Genomic DNA, 18,220 nt, shown 5'->3' on the forward strand with positions numbered 1-18,220 from the left:
GGATGCGCTGGTGGACACATGACCCAAGGCGGGAGAAGGTAACCGCGCAAATCCCCTAGGAGCAACGATGGGACGAGTACCCACTCATTCAGCGTTCCCCACATTTCGTGCCGTGTAACCTGCATGAATCATGTAATTAATAAGCAGAAACGTCCAGTCTGTTTTGGGACCTCGGGCCAGTTTCTGGAGCCTCAGACGGCTCCATGAGCTGATAATGTCTGCGCTCGTCTAAGGGGTCATTTGGGGCCAGTCCAGGTGGGAGGGGGGTGCAGGGAGCAGTGGGAGGGAGCACCCTTGGGGGCTGGGAGTCAGATAGGAGCTCGCCCTGTGGGGAGCCGTGCCTCCCCCCGCCCCGGGGGGAGGGGGCGGTGGAGATGGTCTGGAAGCAGCCACAGTGGGGAGAGAGTGGAGGGTCCCGGCCAGCAGGGCCAGGGGCCCCCAGACAGTGACAGAAAGGCGGGTGCTCCCGGTGTCTTCCCAGGAATGCGTTTGCACAGGCACGTCCGGGACTCTGATGTTCCCCAACACCCCGCTCACGGGCTCGCCAGACCGGTTAGGGCGACAAAGAGGTATCTGGGTCAGGCCAGCAAGCCGCGTGTGATTTACGTGTTTTTTTAATGCTTATTTATTTTGGAGAGAGAGAGAGTGTGTGTGCGTGTGAGCAGGGGAGGGGCAGAGAGAAAGGGGTGGGACAGAGGATGTGAGGCTTGCTTTCCCGACTTGCTTTCTGTTTTAATTCTATACTTTTGTGGGGCGCCTGGGTGGCTCACTCAGTTGAGCGTCCGACTTCGGCTCAGGTCACGATCTCAGGGTTCGTGGGTTCGAGCCCCGCGTCGGGCTCTGGGCTGACAGCTCGGAGCCTGGAGCCTGCTTCCGATTCTGTGTCTCCCTCTCTCTCTGACCCTCCCCCGTTCATTCTCTGTCTCTCTGTGTGTCTCAATAATAAATAAACGTTACAAAACATTTTTTAATTAATCCTATATATTTGCTTATATGATTTATAACTTCTCTGTATAATTATAAATCAGATAATTTGCAGTTTCTATAATACATTATAAATGTCTTTTGTTCCTATTGTAATTTTCTTTGTGTAAGTGACTTCTAGTTTATATATAATTTGTCTATAGGATTTATAAGGTCTGTGTATAACCTATATAATTTGCGATTGTTGTCATTTAGTACTGTAACTATATTTACATATATTGGTATATGTAAATATAAATGTAACTTATTCTAAATTAATACCTATAATTTATTCCATATTGTATATGGAATTCTATATTCTGTAGACAAATATATATGAATATAGAACAGATATATTTAGAATATGTATTACATATATAGAATTGGTACATATTATAGTTAGAATATAATAGGATATATGTATTTCCATGTAAATATACATATAAAATTTATCCCAAATTATGTCTATAATTTATTCCATATTCCATATATAATTCTATATTCTATATATGTGAATATAGCGAATTTTTTCCAAATATGTATATTATTTCTTCCAGATTCTACGTGTAATTCCATATTTATATATACGTGAGCATATACAATTTATTCTAAGTATGTCTATAAGCTATTTCGCATTCCATGTACAATCTTGTTTTCTATACATGTAGGTGTATATTTACAAATATATGTCTATAATCTATGTTCTATATAGAACCCATGTTCTATATAGAATTTTTTATTCTATATACATGTGAATATATAGGAGTTATTCCACACATAGGTATATGATTTATTCCATGTTCTATATACAATTTTATATTCTGTATATGTGTGAACATACATAACTTATTTCAAATATATGTCTGTAAATCTATATGCTATATATAATTCTATATCGTATGCGTATGTAAATATGTATAACGTTTTTCACGTATATGTCTATAATTTAAGTTCTACATAGAATCCTATGTTCTACGTATATGTACGTATGTATAAAACTTATTCCAAACGTATGTGTATAACTTACTCCATATTCCACCCGCCCGGGGGCGGGGGCGGCTCGGGGACTGCGTGTGGCTGGGCCCGTGTCCCCACGTGACACCGATGAGAGTCGGGAGGGGCTGCAGGAGGGAGGTGCCGTGGGGGTGACTCATGCATGTGTCCTGCCAGGCGTGGCCTCGCCCCTCGTGAGTCACCCTGGGTCCCCCGAACATCTGCAGCCGTGAGGGGTGTTGGGCGTCTGGGGAGGCACAGGCTTCCGCTCACAGCGGCCGGCTTCCTCCTGGACGGGGGACTCTGTGCCCGAGTGCCGCCCCGGGGCCCAGGCTCCCTTCTGCGTGGTCGGGCCTGGCGGCCCCCCGTGCTGCTATTTCCTCCGGCTCTGTCAGCCCCGGGAGGCAGTGTGGGGAGCAAGCAGCACAGCGGGGGCTGTGTAGACGGATAGATTAAGTCAGGCTGGAAATACACTGGGCGGTGTTCCTGGCCGTCGAGTGCTGGCTGTTGAATCATTGCATTTCTTGCCAGTTCCTGTGGGGGTTTCAGCAGATCTCGATGTGTGTGCGTGACTTTTCCACACATCTGCACAATCGTGCAACAGCGGGCAGCCAAGCTCTTGCTCTGGGGTTCTAGGGGGTTCTGCGTGCACAAGGGGGGTGGGGAGCAGGCTGGGAAGGGGGCATCGTTCCTTTGCCCGTGCGCCGTGAGACCTGCCCTTGGCTGACCTTGGGGTCCTGGGAGCAGCGGGCTCCAGACTTTGTTTTGGCGACAGTATGGGGACCTTCTGCGTGGTGTGCATTGCAGAGGGTTCTGGGGGAGAACCACGGCAGAGAGGGCAGCCTGGGGCTGTGGGGGGCTGGAGGGTGCTGGCTGGCAGGGTGCCCCCACCCCTGCTTCATCTGCTCTTACAGGGTTTGTGTGGAGGCCACGTGGGGTCAGCAGCAGGGGCACCAAGGGGACCCACGAGCTCAAGGAGCTGCCCCGGCAGGTTGTGCAGGGAGAGGAGGCAGCATTTTATTAGGGAGAGCGAGTTCTGGGTCGATGGTTACAGTCAGCCTGCATGCACACACAGACCATGCACACGTATATATCCACACATACACACACAGAGCATGCACGCGCATGTACACATGCACACACACATATGCATGCACACAGACTGTGCACACGTGTGTATATATCCACACATGCGCACACAGACCATGCACACATGTGTATATAGGCACACAGAGGCCGTGCACACGTGTACACATGCACACGCAGAGACCATGTGCACATGTGTATATATACACACACACATGCACACACAGACCATGCACACGCATATATCCACACATATGCACACAGACCATGCACGCATGTGTGTATAGGCACACAGAGGCCGTGCACACATGTACGCATGCACACGCATGCACACACAGAGACCATGTGCACATGTGTATATATCCACACACACATGCACACACAGACCACGCACACATATATATCCACACATATGCACACACAGCATGCATGCACATGTACACATGCATACACACATATGCATGCACACAGACCGTGCACACGTGTGTATATATCCACACATGCGCACACAGACCATGAACACGTGTATATAGGCACACAGAGGCCGTGCACACGTGTACACATGCACACACATGCACACACAGAGACCATGTGCACATGTGTATATATCCACACACACATGCACACACAGACCATGCAGACATATATATCCACATGTATGCACAGAGACCATGCATGCGCATGTACACATGCATACATACATATGCATGCACACAGACTGTGCACACGTGTGTATATATATCCACACATGCACACACAGACCATGCACACATGTGTATATAGGCACGCACACAGAGGCTGTGCACACGTGTACACATGCACACACATGCACACGCAGAGACCATGTGCACATGTGTATATATCCACACACACATGCACACACAGACCATGCACACGTATATATCCACACATATGCACACAGACCATGCACGCACATGTGCACATGCATACACACGTATGCGCTCACACAGACTATGCACACGTGTGTATATATCCACACACATGCACACAGACCACGTGCATGTATATATCCACACATATGCACACAGGCCATGCACGTGCATGTACACATGCACACACACAAACCACACCTACACACGCCTGCACATGTGCGCACACACATGCATGCACACACACACACACACACACACACACACGACAGAGGGGACAATCACAGGCCCCAGCCTGGGTCACACATCGCCTAGAAGCGAACACTCCCCACCCTGACCTGGCTCCCGGGGATGTTCGCGCAGCCTGAAACGTCTAGCACTTCCTGAGCTGGGGCTGGTGTCCCTTAACATTCTGACCTCACAGGTACCGTCCGACCCACTGTCACTGGCCTTACAGCTGACCAGACAGCCCGATCAGGCTTCTCCAAGACTCGTCCCCTTTCCTCTCCTGCAGCCCATCAGAAATGGCTTCTGAACAACAGGACTAAAATGGTTTCAATAAACGCAGTAGCAACGGGATCAAAGAACAAGGCGCATCGGGGCACTTTCCCCCCTTCTCGGGGACCCGGGAGCTTAAGCAATATTTTTGTGTGTGTTTTGTGGGTTGTCTGCTGATTCTGCAGGAAGTATAGTTCGGCTGTGTGGTCACAGACGTGGGTCACATGAGGGGCGAGTTTTCCCTCTGTGTGTTTTCCATCATGTGGGAACTCGTTACTCATTTAATGCAAGGGGTCTGCTGTTCGTGAATCAGGCTCGGACCAAATCACCACATTTTCTGACTCTCGTAACTGCCGCTACGTTTTAAGATCATTGCCGTTTGGCACGTCCCCCGACATCTTACTTTTCGGGGTGTGAACGTGGACATGGGGGCCAGATGAGAAGCCCTAGCTCATCCTACGTTTTAAAAAGCTACCAGGGGCGCCTGGGGGGCTCAGTCGGTGAATCGTCCGACTTCGGTCAGGTTACGATCTCGCGGTGCGTGGGTTCGAGCCCCATGTCGGGCCCTGGGCTGACGGCTCGGAGCCCGGAGCCTGCTTTGGATTTTGTGTCTCCCTCTCTCTCTGACCCTCCCCTGTTCATGCTCTGTCTCTCCTTGTCTCAAAAATAAATAAAACATTAAAAAAACATTAAAAAAAATAAGTAAATGTTAAAAAAAATTTTTAAAGCTGCCAACCTCACAAAACCCATGAGCCCCTTTCTGTGTATTTCCTCAGTTTTCACGTTTGTACGTTTCTTATGCGTAATCAGACTTTTTTTTTTTTCTTTTTTGCCTCGTAGGCCAGGATTTCGATTTGTCGGATGCCCTCGACAGTGAGTGCTCTTAAAATTTCGTAGTTGTGACATGTGGGAGGTAATGTTAAAATTTAGGCTCACACAGGACAGTGAGTTTTAGCCGCACGTAGTTAAGTATCACACAGCCTGTACCGGGGTCAATGCCTTCGTATACACCGAGGAGGAAAATCTGCATGATCTGGGGAGGGGACAGCAACACAGCCACGGGGTATCGCGCACGCTCTTCGTCTCAGTGAAAACCTTGCTCGGCACCAGCCCTGCACCTGTTAATGGCGGGTCCTCAGCGGGCTCAGAGTTCCCGAGCAGTCTCGCTCACGGACTGTCTTTTCTCTTTAGACACTGACAAGAAACCCACGGCGCCCCCCAAGAAGCCCGGCACAGGTAAGAGGCGTACGTCCCTGGCGGGCACGGGACAGATCCCCGCCATCCCCCCCGCCCCCCGTCGGCCCCCAGAGCTGCTTGTGAACCCCGTGGGCCCCGTGGTTTCTCTGCAGAAACCGGGGCTGACGTCCTTGTGGGTTACCAGCTGGCAAAGGGTGTGGGACCAGAGCGCGTTGCAACCCCTAGACGTAGCTGCAGCTCGGAAAGGGTCCGGAACACGCAGGCCACCTGGGTCATCAGGGAGGCTCCCGTCGTGTGGTCCCGCACATCTGGGCCCGGAGACACCCATCGCAGGTGCACAGCCGCCCACACACGGTGTCACATGTCTGTCCCCAGCACTCCGTGCCTTGCCTCCCCCAAGGCTGTGGCCACTCTTTGGGGGACTTGGGTTCGCCCGTGGCTGTTTTCATGTGACGGGTCAGGAATGCGGCTCTGACGTTCTGACCTTGGTGAGACTGGGGTCGGGAAAAGCGTTTAGGGAGCTGGGGAAGCAGGGTGTTCTCTGGCTGTTTAGGGGTCTGAATTCCTCCCCGGAGCCTCGGGGCTGATGACACGTTTCCCTTGCAGACAGTTCGGACTTGAATTTGGAAGACGCTCTCGGCGGGGGAGGAAGCCGTAAGTATGGTTTTCGTAAGTCTCCCCTGTGGCTGACTTTCCTTCCGATCGCTGCATGAGTTTCATTCCCACGAGCGTCATCTCTCGGAAACAAGCGATAGCTGTCACCCCCCAAAACGTAGGCGACGGCCTGTCCTTGTTGGCCATTGCTGTTGGCTGTGTGGTTTGCCCCTGTGTGCACCTGTGTTTATTCTGCACCGGGGCTCACCGTCTTTGGGGTGACGTTGTGAGCTCAGGCATGTGACCCGTGCACGCACTGACCAAGAGCCCAGCCTGCCTTGTGGCCGCCATATTGAAATGCTCAGTCCAGTTTGAACCGTGGGCCCTGCGTTTTCCTTTGGGCTGGGTCCCACGAATTCCGTAGCCGGTCCAGACATCTGCTTCGGTTTCTGTCGGAAACTTATGGAAGCGTGGGAAGGGCCCAGTTCTCTTGAAGGTGAGTACTGACACTGGGAAAGAAATGGGCAGGGGACTGTGTCCCGGGGTCCCCACCCTGAGAAAGGGTACAGTCCAATTCCTAGCTGTTTGGGAAACCAGGCGGAGGTGAACTGATGCCTTTTCCTTGGTTTTCTTTTTTTTCTTTGTGTGTGTGTGTGTGTGTGTGTGTGTGTGTGTGTGTGTTTTCTGACTGCAAAGTGCTCATAAATGCAACGCTTATCTTTTACAAACAGACGACCCAGTACCACCTAAACCACCCAAACCGAAGCCTAACCCAGACCCCAAGCAGCCTGGATCTTCCGGTAAGACTCCCTCCCCTTCAGGGCCACTGGGCGTTTCTCAGAGGATAGTGGGCTCCCTTTCAGAGAGGCACTAATTTCATGGTGGCCTGGGCACTACATGGGCTCTGCGGGGCAAGGTCCTGTGGGGTTTCCAGGAGTGGAAAGCAGCTTTCGAAAAGATGTTTGCTTTTTCTTAATGTTTATTTATTTTTGAGACAGACAGTGTGAGCAGGGGAGGGGCAGAGAGAGAGAGAGGGGGACACAGAATCCGAAGCTGACTCTGGGCTCCGAGCGGTCAGCACAGAGCCCGACGCGGGGCTGGAACCCAGGAACCGCGAGTTCATGACCTGAGCCCGAGTCGGATGCTCAACTGACTGAGCCCCCCAGGTGCCCCTCTGTGGACACATTTAATGTCCGCTATTTTGGGGCTCGTTTCTGTAACCCAGAAATGAATTTTGTACATCGTTCCTCACTAGCCACTTAATGAAGAATCCTATTACCTGTTAATAATTTGGCTTTGTTTTTTAGCTTTTATGAAAACACTATCATATTACTGGCAAATGGTTTCTTAATCGTGTGTATACATTTATGTTTTTATACTTATATTTTCTCTTTCCTTTCTCATATTGGAATCATTTTGCCTTGGGTAGAAAGCCCAGGACATATTCAGTTTTATCAGGGCCATGTGCTTGCCAATGCATGTGCTCATATATATATTTTTTTCTTTTAACCCGTGAGTCTCACATCATATGCTGAAGGATGTCCTCCTACAAAGTAGGTGGCTTTGTAGAATGACCCGTATTTCATCATGATAGGTTTTGTGAAACTGATGCATTAAATTTGATGTGTATCAGCTAGCTATTGACCCTTAACAAAGGATCCCCAAACCCAATGTGGCCGAAAATTTTTTTAATCGTTCTGTCTCGTGAGTCTGGGTGGGGCGGGGCTTGAGTCTGGGTGGGGCTTGAGTCTGGGCGGGGCTTGGCTGGGTGGGGCTTGAGTCGTTCTGTCTCGTGAGTCTGGGAGGGGCGGGGCTTGAGTCTGGGCGGGGCTTGGCTGATCTGGGCGTGGCTGTCCTGTGTCTGTGGTCAGTGGGTGGGTCTTCTGGGGTTGGCTTGTCTGGATGACTGAGGCCACCATGCCACGACCTTCGGTGAGCCCCTCTCAATGGGCAAGACTGCCCGGCCCAACGGAGGCTACTTTAAAATACTGGCTTGGCTTCCATTTTGACAACTTAACCTCTGAGTCTCGTGGCTGAGTCCAGAGTCGAGACGTGAACAAAACGTGTCACCAGTAACGGGGGGAGTGAACAGGTAGGGCTATTACTAAGGTTCCTTTGGGATCATTTCATGTATACTCATCCAAAAGATTGCTATATGTTTTCCTTTTTTTGTTTTTTGTTTTTTTGGAGTCTTTTTCAGGCTCTGTAGCAGAGCTTTTGGTGAGGCTAACTTCAGGAGCTTAAAATAGAATTGGGAATTAAATTGTCATTGCATACTGGAGACATTTCTGCCAGAAAGTATAATCCCTGTTGGATTGCGCCTGTCCCCGCTCTGCTTTTGATCCTGATGGCGTTTTCTTTCGTTCCGAGACATCGAGACCCTCCTGACAGTCCCAGGATGGCAGGTAACACTTGTGTTTTTCTCTCCTAGGTGGCTTCTCAGATTCCGATCTCCTCGATGGAACCTCAGATGCAGGTAGAACGATGGCTTCTTCTCTTTCCTCCCTGTCACCCACCTGTTGTGCAGAGTCACGGCGGGGTCTAGGCTCTTAGCGCTCAGTGCAATCACAGTCGCCTGCTTGGAACTCTCTTCCGGATCTCTGCCATTTGCAGATGCATCAAGGCTGTGGACCGTAAGACATGCTCCACGGGGGCTGGTCCCCGGGAGCTGTGTTGACCGCAGGCAGCTACCCGCCATAGGCACGGCTGGAAGCCGGCCAGACAGGCCCTTCTTGACGTTTCGTGGATGCACCAATCACCTGTTTTGTCGGTGACTCTTTGGTGCTGCGGATGAAGTAAGGTCTGAGCCACCCAGGCGCCCCACTTTTCCTTCTTTTGAGAGAGACAGCGTGAGTGAGCGAGGGGCAGAGAGGCAGAGACACAGAGTATCTCAGGGGGCAGAGAGTGAATCCCGAAGCTGGGCTCGCGCTCACCTGACGCGGGCCTCCAGCTCACAAACCGTAAGATCGTGACCTGAGCCGAAGTCGGATGCTTAACCGACTGAGCCACCCAGGGGCCCCCTACCTCTTCCTTTAAAATCTTAGGTTGGAATAGGGTCCAAAACAGTCCTTAAATATAATACATATTACATGAGTGAGTAAAAATGTTCATATAAAGTAAGTATAGTAATATATGTGTTTATAGTAAGTAGAATATATTTATATGTGTTATCATTTACATTATATTGATATGTATTTACATGTTGGTTACGTTTATGTTATATTTACATATATTTACATATGAATTTACACGTACTTTGTCTTAACATATACTTATACTTGACCGTTGAACAACACGGGTTTGGTCTCCACGGGTCCACTTACACGTGCGTTTATTTCAGTAAATACGGCACGGTCCTGCAAATGCATTTTCTCTTTCTTACGACTTTCTTAATTACATTTTGTTTTCCCTTCCTCCCTTTATTGTAAGAATACCATGTCGACTGTTTATGTGTTTGATAAACCTTCCTGTCAACAGTAGGCTATTCATAGTTAAGTTTTTGGGAAATCGAAAATTGTACACCAATTTTCTTTCTTTCTTTCTTTCTTTCTTTCTTTCTTTCTTTCCTTCTTTCTTTCTTTCTTCTTTCCTTTCTTGTTTCGTTCTTGCCTCTTTTTCTTTTTCTCTTTCGTTCGTTCTTTCTTTCTCTTTCTTTCGTCCTTTCTTTCCTTCTTTCTTTCGTCCTTTCTTTCCTTCTTTCTTTCTTTTTCTTTTTCTTTCTTTCTTTCTTTCTTTCTTTCTTTCTTTCTTTCTTTCTAAGTTTCCCACCCATTTTGAGACAGAGAGAGATGGGGTCAGGGGTATGAACAGGGGAGGGGCAGAAAGAGAGGGACAGAGAAAGAGAGAGAATCCCAAGCAGGCTCCATGCCGTCAGCACAGAGCCCAACTCAGGACTCAGTCTCATGCGATCATGACCTGAGCTGCCATCGAGAGTCAGACGCTTAACCGACTGAGCCCCACAGGAGCCCCACGTACACGGATTTCCAACCACACAGGGAGCAGACGCTGCTAATCCCCTTTCGTTGTTCAAGGGTCCCCTGTACATATCTGGGAGTCAGCAGAGATGTGCCTTCGATCTCCTCATAGCCAGGGGTTGGGTCTCAGGTGGGCTCTGAGGCCCTGGCTGGGATCCTTGCTGAGCCCAGCGAGAGGGGCCAGAGGCCTGAGGCAGCCAGGAGTCACTGGGTCTCCTGAGTCCACCATGGGAGCGGTGGTCTCAGTCAGGTGCATGGGGGCAAGCCCGAAGTTCCCTTTAGCCAAGCGGGGACGTCCCCGCTCAACAACGGGAAAGGACAGGTGTGCCCGGCCTTGTCTCTGCAAGGTCATTCCCAAGTTCCCTTCGCAGCTCGAGGTCCCGGGAGCTGATCCTTAGTGGGAGTTTGTCTTTACCAAAAATCTGCCCGGTGCAACTCGTCTGCCAGCCTGTTTCTCCGTTGCAGGGGGCGGTGGCGATGGCCCCCGGCGGGTGGAGCCCGAGGCCTGATGGGGAGGAGCAGGGTAGGTATCCTTGGTTTCTGATGCCTGAGTTTCTCACACACGCTGTTGAGAGACAGCAGAACGGGCTGCTCAAGACCCACACCTGTCGTGCTGGCTGTGTCGTCCTAAAGATGCCGGACACCGGGACACCGAAGCTGGTGGTTGGTCGAGCCACACACGCCCCAAGCGCTCAGCTGAAGAGCTGGCTGACGCCCTCTCGGGGACGCAGCCCAGGGTGCCGACGTGACCTGCATTTTAAGTTCGTTTTACCAGAGTGCCCTAAGAAGGAATGCCAGCGGTCTTGCCCCGGGTTCCTCAGAGGAACAGAACGTTGGGATCCATCTGTCTACAGATCTGGGTTACAGATACACAGGAAGAGATTGAATTCTAAGGAATCGCCCCACATGACTGGGGAGGCTGCCTTCTGCAAGCCGGGGGCTCAGGAGAGGCGTTGGGGTGGTTCAGTCCCAGTGCAAAGGACTGACAACCAGCAGAGCCGAGGGGGACGAGACCCCGCTGAGTCTGAAATCCCGAGAACCAGGAACGCCCATGTGCAAGGGCAGCAGACAATGGATGTCCCATCGCCCACCTCTGGAGTGAACAGAAACACCGTCCTGGTAAATCAGACGGAACATACAGAGGGGTTCAGCGGCTTTGATTTCCAGAAAATGCGTGGAGACGGTGATTGCCACATGACCTCGGACTGGTCCCAGAGGGGGCACCATGCATGGTCGGCCATGTTGCCCTCCCTGAGAGTTTTCCACGTTGAACTGCTGGGACCCGAGCACTGGCCTTAGTTAGGGAAGGAGAGGAGTCAGGGTGTCCCATCCAAAATGGTGCCCATAGTCAAACAGATTCCAATTCCAGATGGGAGTTTCGGGGTGCAGTGTGGCTGGCCCTTCGGTCATGCAGATGGATTGGAGGTGGGAGTTGGGCAAGGCTCAGGAGTGGGGTTTTCCTCCACGGTCACCCTGTGGTCACGGGGTCCCCAGTAACGGTGCCTTGTGCTTCTTCCCACAGCTGACTCCCCTGGGGTGGTCCCTGGCATCGTGGGGGCCGTCGTGGTGGCCGTGGGCTGGGGCAATTTCTAGCTTTATCGCCTACCAGAAGAAAAAATTGTGCTTCAAAGAAAACGGTAAGGTTTTCGCAATAGCTTCCTTTCTTTTGTGCCTTACTAACTGGAGATCTGTGCTTTCTTAAAACTAAAACAAAGCAGAAGTCTGGTTGGCATGAGCCACGTGCGAGGCTGCTGATAGTTCAGGAAATCGCTGTAAATTTGGAAGTCATTAACCACCCCTGTCGTTTTGGGTTTTCCGTCTGTGAAATGGGGAGATGGTCATCTGCACACCAAGGGCCCTTTGTGAGGACATGTAAGGCTGTGTGTCAAAGTCTTGACGGGTCGGTTGAAGAAATGTTAGGACTTAGAAACATTTGTTCGTCGTTACTGACAGTCACGGCCACCTCCTCATCCTTTGGACAAGAGCGATGGCTGGGGGCCGCCATATTGTTTTCCCCACCCAAGGGAATTAAAATCGAAACAAGAGCGATGGCTGGGGGCCGCCATATTGTTTTCTCCACCCAAGGGAATTAAAATCGAAACACAGGGCAACAGATTCCTTTTCTGGTACCATCCCGTACCAACAGGTAGTTGAGAGGGTTCTTGGATGGGATATAAAACTTATAGGTGACTGTAGACAGTGCCTCACTTACTGCCACAGGGATTGGAATTGCACTGTTGGGTGTTTTGGGACCATGTATGTAAGAGTCCCTGAATTACATAGGATTTGCTGTGGCATCAGTAAGTTCTGTTTTGCACATAGCTCACGTTCATGCATCTCTGGGTCACTCTGCCCAGGCCACTTGCTTTCCCTCTTGCAAGAATAATGACGGGTGGGCTCTGATGTGGTCTCAAGGGTCCCGTGGACTGTGGATACTATTCCTCCTTGGAGGAGCCTCATGATGTCTGAACGCCCGACCTACTGGTGGCTTCAATTCCATATTCATTCTTAGCTGTTGCCTTCCATCTTCAAGGACCACTGCCTAAGGACTCTGGGGAACTTCACAAAAGATGTCGTTAGATGGTGACACACAGTTAGACTATAGGGTGGGAGTCTACCCTTAATCTCCAATCACTCCAGATTTTTTAGATTCACAAACTCATTTATATATAGCCTGAAATTGAAAGTCCCCAAGCACCCTTACTGTCTTCTTGCAGTGAAGGCTAAGAGTGCCTGATTATGTCTATTTACCACATATGACTGGGTGACTTCCATCAGGGGTGCTCAGGTCACTGTGCCTGGTTGCCTGAATGTTGAATGTCCAGGATGCCCAAAGGGACAGATGACCAAGGTCAAAGAATGTGCCCAAGTGGACTAGTATGGTCAGGGTCAAGGACGTGGCCAAATGGACGGATGGCCAAGGTCAAGGACATGCCAAGTGGACTGCTGGCCAAGGTCAAGGACGTGCCCAAGTGGACCGCTGGCCAAGGTTAAGGATGTGCCCAAATGGAAGGATGGCCAAGGTCAAGAAAATGCCCTTGGAAGACATGCAGTGAGGAACGAGAGAGGGGAAACCAATGAAAACACCTGTTGCTTCTCCTAGCAATAGCAGAGAGCCTAAATAGTTGGGGATTCAGGAGAAGTGCATCTCTGTTTCTGTTTCAACTTCATTTCTGTCACACTGTATGAAGACGCTCAGCTCAGAGTATGACGCTCAGCCAGGAGAGGAGGAAGGCACCCTGCTAGGGAAGAATGCACAGGAAGTGCAGGCACGACGATTTCCTGAAAATCTGTAGGTGATCTTGAAATCCAGACTGGGTTTCCAAATCCCGTCAGATTCTGGTGTCACAAAGCATTTCTGTCACCTTGTCTTAGCAAGGGACGTGTCCTCCCTTAGATGCTGTGGTGCTATTTCACATCCATATGCCAAGGCACAGGGACTTGGGCAAGTACCCAGGAGTCCTCATGGAGATGACGTCCAATATTTGGAATGGGATCAGGACCTTGGAAAACTAAGTGTTCTCCATTCTCTCCGCACCTCATTCCTGGGTCTTGGAACGTTCTGGTCATTGCATGGCATGAAAATCAAAATCTCCCCAGGTAGGAATAGTTGAATTTACAATTTTCAAAAATAAAAGCCGCCTTTCCTGAAGAATGGGCTGAGGGCAGTCCGTGACTCAACGTATGGGAGCGAGGACCTAGCTAAATTCATTTCCCCAGAATGTCATCCAGTCTTCCACTCTGCATGAGCCAAATTAGCATTGCGGGTGACTTTACAATCTTTATTTGTTTTGTGGTTTTTATGGGGTTCATGATCTTAACTGATGTAGATGTACAAAGAAAAAGTAAAAAAAAAAAAAAAAGAGCAAAGAAAGAGGCAAAACATAACAAGGAAAGGAAGCTGGGGTTCTGGTTTCAGTTGTTAGGCATTTTTGTCTGTAGCCATAAAATGTCCAGTGTTATGACAAAGAAAATTAGGTTCTATTTTTCTATAAACCGCAAGACGTTAATGCAGAAGAGTATTTTTTCTGAGTGTGTGAATAGACACTTTGGTGTTTCGACCTGTGTTATGGGATCAAGTTCTGTGTTGGTCTCACCATCGGACACACAAGTCCCTAGACCCTCCGGGGGTCTTGTGGGGCCGTTTATAGGTTTTGTTGCCGGGATAGTTTAAAGAAGCGCATACCCAGATGTCACTTTGGGCTTGGACATTTTGCAAGGAGGAATGTGGCCACAGTGCGTTCCCAGTGGTTGAAGAGATGCCATGGTTTGGGGCTGTTTGTAAAGAATGTGATTTTCCAGGAGTTTGTTATTGCATTGGAGTTTGTCATGTCTCTTGAATCTGCATGCAGGTCAGTGTCGAACAAGTGGGTGCAAACTGAAGTTTTCTCTCAGCGTGGAGGTGTGTCAATCACATGCTAGCTGTCTTGATACAAATTTATTAAAAAAAATTTTAATGTTTATTTTTGAGAGAGACACAGATGGAACATGAACAAGGGAGGGGCAGAGAGAGAGAGGGGGAGACACCAAATCAGAAGCAGACTCCAGGCTCTGAGCTGTCAGCACAGAGCCCAACATGGGGCTCCAAGTCAGGAACTGTGAGATCATGACCTGAGCCGAAGTTGGACGCTTGACCGAATCAGCCCCCCAGGCGCCCCGATAAAATTTATTTAAATGCTTTTTAGTATCACGTTATGAGCTGACACCCAAAAAAGTATCCACGGCTGATGAAATTTGGTAGATGTGTCCTTTGGTCCTAACGATTTGGACACGTTCCTAAGGGTTGAGTGTGTTTTTCTAACAAATGGTGCACGCTGGGCTGTTGAGAGCCGTTTTGGACGTGGGCCTGTGGTCGGTCCCACTTTAGCATCTTAGTAGCAGATGCTTGAGGCGTTGCTGGAGTGCGCAGCTGGGGCGTCCCTCCCCTGTCTTTCCCTCCCTCCTGCTTGTCTCCCCACTCCTGCCCCCCTCCTCGTCTTCGATGTTTGGTTTCGTTTTCGGAGTCGGCTTCCTGTTGCACTTTGGTGTCTAATCATTGCGCGGAAAAAGAAAAAAAGTCTCGAAAGCCTGCTGTATACTTCTGAGCCCCAACAGCGTCTTTGTCCCGAGCTGGCGGCTGCTCTCGGGGCTTTGCTGGACCCGCCCCTCAGACCTTTGCAAAGTTTACCTTTTCTGTTTTTATTTTATTTTATTTGTTTTTTGTTTTTGTTTTTCTTTCCTTTCCCGACCTTTCGTTCAGACCAGCCGAGGATGTAGGCACGCGCAGAATGCCCCGGGCAGCCCGAAGACGTTCCCGTGTGGTCAGTGTTTGTCCCTAAGCCTCAGAGCCAAGCACTTGCCCCTGTCCGTATGCCTATCGGTTCGCCGCGGTGAGGGGCTCGTCCCCGGCCGGGGTGTGTGTTTCCTGCCTTCCAGATGCACGGAGGCTCGTCATGTTGTCTTAGGTCCCACGCATAGGTAGCCTCACGACGTGTGGAAGAAGGCGCAGATTTTCTTTTAAGCTTGAATTCACTGCCAGGGAAGAGTGGCAGGGGGTTGAGGGGTCGGCCGGACAACATCACCACGTTCCTGACCGTCGAGTTCCTGTTTGCTAGCCAACCGGGCAGGAGGGCAGGGGGCTGCCCCCGCGGTCCCTGGAGGGTCCCCAGACACCGCCGGCCCGGGTCACGGGGTTTCTACATCCCCGTGCAACTTGGAACCTCTGATTTTGCGGCTTGTGGCGTTTTCTGGCGCATTGCCCCCACTCTGTGTCCGAGGAAGCAGTTTCCAGCTGTCTCTCTGACCAGGCTTCGTAAAAGGGGTGAATGCCCCCCCCCTTCCCTAAAAACCCCAGGATGTTACAATCGGGAGTCAGTCGGCCGATGGTCTGAGTGGAGGGTCTGTGTGGCCCCAAGAGCAAAGCCTTCAGTGGGACCTACAATCAGGCACTGCTGGGCCGTGCTCCTGAGTGCTCCCCCAGAGCCTCGATTGGGGTTCTGAGTGCTCAGTGTGTGTGATAGAAATAGTCCTCGGGCTTGGGGACCACCCCCCCCCCCCAGCCTGCCCCAAAGCTGCAGTGTCTCTACCGGCTTACACGGCGACACGTGGTCCCTTAAGGTCCTGGAGGTGACGATGAACGGTGCCTGTGTGCAATCCGGGGTCCCCTCAGGGGCCTGCAGCATGAGGGGCCCGGGGACAGGTGCCCGGTGTTTCCAGGGTAGGTATGCGTCCCCCTGGAGAGGGGAATGTGGCCGTGCGTCCCTGCCCTTGACAAGGCCTGGGCCTGCCTGCCCGGGGTTGGCCTCCCCACGGGCCACACTGGTCTCCGGGGGTTTTGCAAGAGGCTCGAGCTGCGTCTGGGAGAACCGCCCTGGGGCTTTGGGGTTTTGTGCTGCGGCCCCGCCCACCCGGGTGTGACAAAGTCCCGGCTGAATCACGGCCACCACCACCCACGGGGCCTGGCTTCCTGCTCTACCCCTCCCCCGCCTTGTGCGTGCGGATTCTGGGGGTCAGGACGCACCCCTGCTCCCAAGACCGCAGACCCCGCCCTGTGCCACACGGCGTCCAGCCCACGCACCCCCCGACCGCGGCCCCTACGCGATGCCTTCGGAACGTCCTGCAAAGCTGGCATCCTGTGACCACACGCGCCCGAGCGTCAACGCCCTGTTACGTGTCGCCGACAACCTTCGCCCCACGTGGACGTTCCCGCTAGGATTCCTCACTGTGCCTTGTGGGCGTTTTCCAGGCACCCCCCCCCCCCAGCGTGAGCGGTTCGTCTGCGACCTGCCGTGCGTGTTGAGGCCCCCCTGTCGCCGAAAACGTGCCCCTTGCGCTCCTGAGCGAGGCCACAGTCAGGAAATAAATAAACGCTTTTTGCCCGCGAAGCTGGGACTTGTGTTGAATTCTGTCGGTTCGGGCTGCGTATCCGCGGTGGGGTTTTGGGGGGCGGGGTGTCTGGGGGCACGGCCGAGTCTGCTTTCGTGCCTAGAAACAGAAATTTGGAAAGTGACAGAAACATGACAAGGAGACCCAAGCGCAAGCCGAGGGGACCCCGTTAGCCATGGATTCCCCCCACCCCACCCTGTGGATGGGGCTGTGTTTGCACCTTTCCTGCTCCCTGTGATGTTGGGGGGGCTGATTCAGCCTCACGGATACCAAGGGGCCTTCTCTGGATTCACCCCTGGGGGCATCTTTTCTGCTTCCTTTCAGCCGACCAAGGTGGCGCGAGCTCGAAAAACCAGCAGAGCACCAACTCGGACCAACCCGGTGAGCACAAGGCCGCCGGCCTTTCTGTCTCCTGTCCCGTCCGCCCGCCCCCGTCCCCCTGACTCCGCCGTGCGTCCCCCGGTTGTCCCGGGACAATGCAGGACGTGGGATGTGGACCTTTACGCCCCCATGCTGGCCGGGGCGTGGGTTCCGGGAAGCAGGATAAACCGGGCTGGGATCCAGGCTTCAGAGGGCACCCCCTTTGGTCTCAGACTCTCTTTCAATGCCCGTTAGGATGCTTTCCCCGCGGTGCATAAGGAGCCGGGAACTCAGCCCCCTGATGCGCAGCAAAGGGTTAAAGGTTCCTTTTCAGAGACTCGTTGTTTGTACAGTTCCTTCTGCACAGTTGTCTCAACCTGGTGCAGAATGAGGTCAAGGGGACGGGTTCTTTTAATTGTTTAAATATTTATTTATCTTTGAGACAGAGAGAGAGAGAGAGAGACAGCAAGGGAGGGGCAGAGAGAGAGGGGGACACGGAATCCGAAACAGGCTCCAGGCTCTGAGTTTCCAGCACAGAGCCCGACGCGGGGCTCGAACTCACGAGCCTCGAGATCAGGACCTGAGCCGAAGTTGGACCCTCAACCGACTGAGCCCCCCAGGCGCCCCAAATTTAGGATCTTGAAGCACTACTTTTCTGGAAGGCTTGTTGTGTGTTTTTTTATGTTGTTTTTTTTTTTTGTAGCTTTTTTTTTTTTGCTACAGTTGATTGTTCTATGATATTTCTTGAAATCTCTTTCTCAAGCCGATCAGGGTCAGACTTTGCCGTTGATGGTGCATTTG

The 18,220-nt window shown here is 51.5% G+C and overlaps 1 protein-coding gene across 2 annotated transcripts in view; it reads left to right on the top strand.

Annotated features, from left to right (window-relative positions):
• The window catches only part of CD99 (CD99 molecule (Xg blood group)), a 30,767-nt gene that overhangs the window by 10,726 nt on the left and 1,821 nt on the right, over positions 1-18,220 (top strand). Inside the window, exons 2-10 of one of the 2 annotated variants that reach the window (XM_030306305.1) lie at positions 5,271-5,303; positions 5,622-5,666; positions 6,234-6,281; positions 6,953-7,021; positions 8,653-8,697; positions 10,661-10,718; positions 11,718-11,832; positions 15,435-15,495; positions 17,384-17,440. In XM_030306305.1, coding sequence (XP_030162165.1) covers positions 5,271-5,303; positions 5,622-5,666; positions 6,234-6,281; positions 6,953-7,021; positions 8,653-8,697; positions 10,661-10,704 — 284 coding nt within the window. In that variant the 3' untranslated portion in view covers positions 10,705-10,718; positions 11,718-11,832; positions 15,435-15,495; positions 17,384-17,440. The remainder of the gene's footprint in view (positions 1-5,270; positions 5,304-5,621; positions 5,667-6,233; positions 6,282-6,952; positions 7,022-8,652; positions 8,698-10,660; positions 10,719-11,717; positions 11,833-15,434; positions 15,496-17,383; positions 17,441-18,220) is intronic. The other variant, XM_030306304.1, reaches the window with a different exon arrangement.

The sequence above is a fragment of the Lynx canadensis genome, chromosome X (genome assembly GCF_007474595.2).
Source record: "Lynx canadensis isolate LIC74 chromosome X, mLynCan4.pri.v2, whole genome shotgun sequence".
In the NCBI taxonomy this organism is placed as follows: domain Eukaryota; kingdom Metazoa; phylum Chordata; class Mammalia; order Carnivora; family Felidae; genus Lynx; species Lynx canadensis.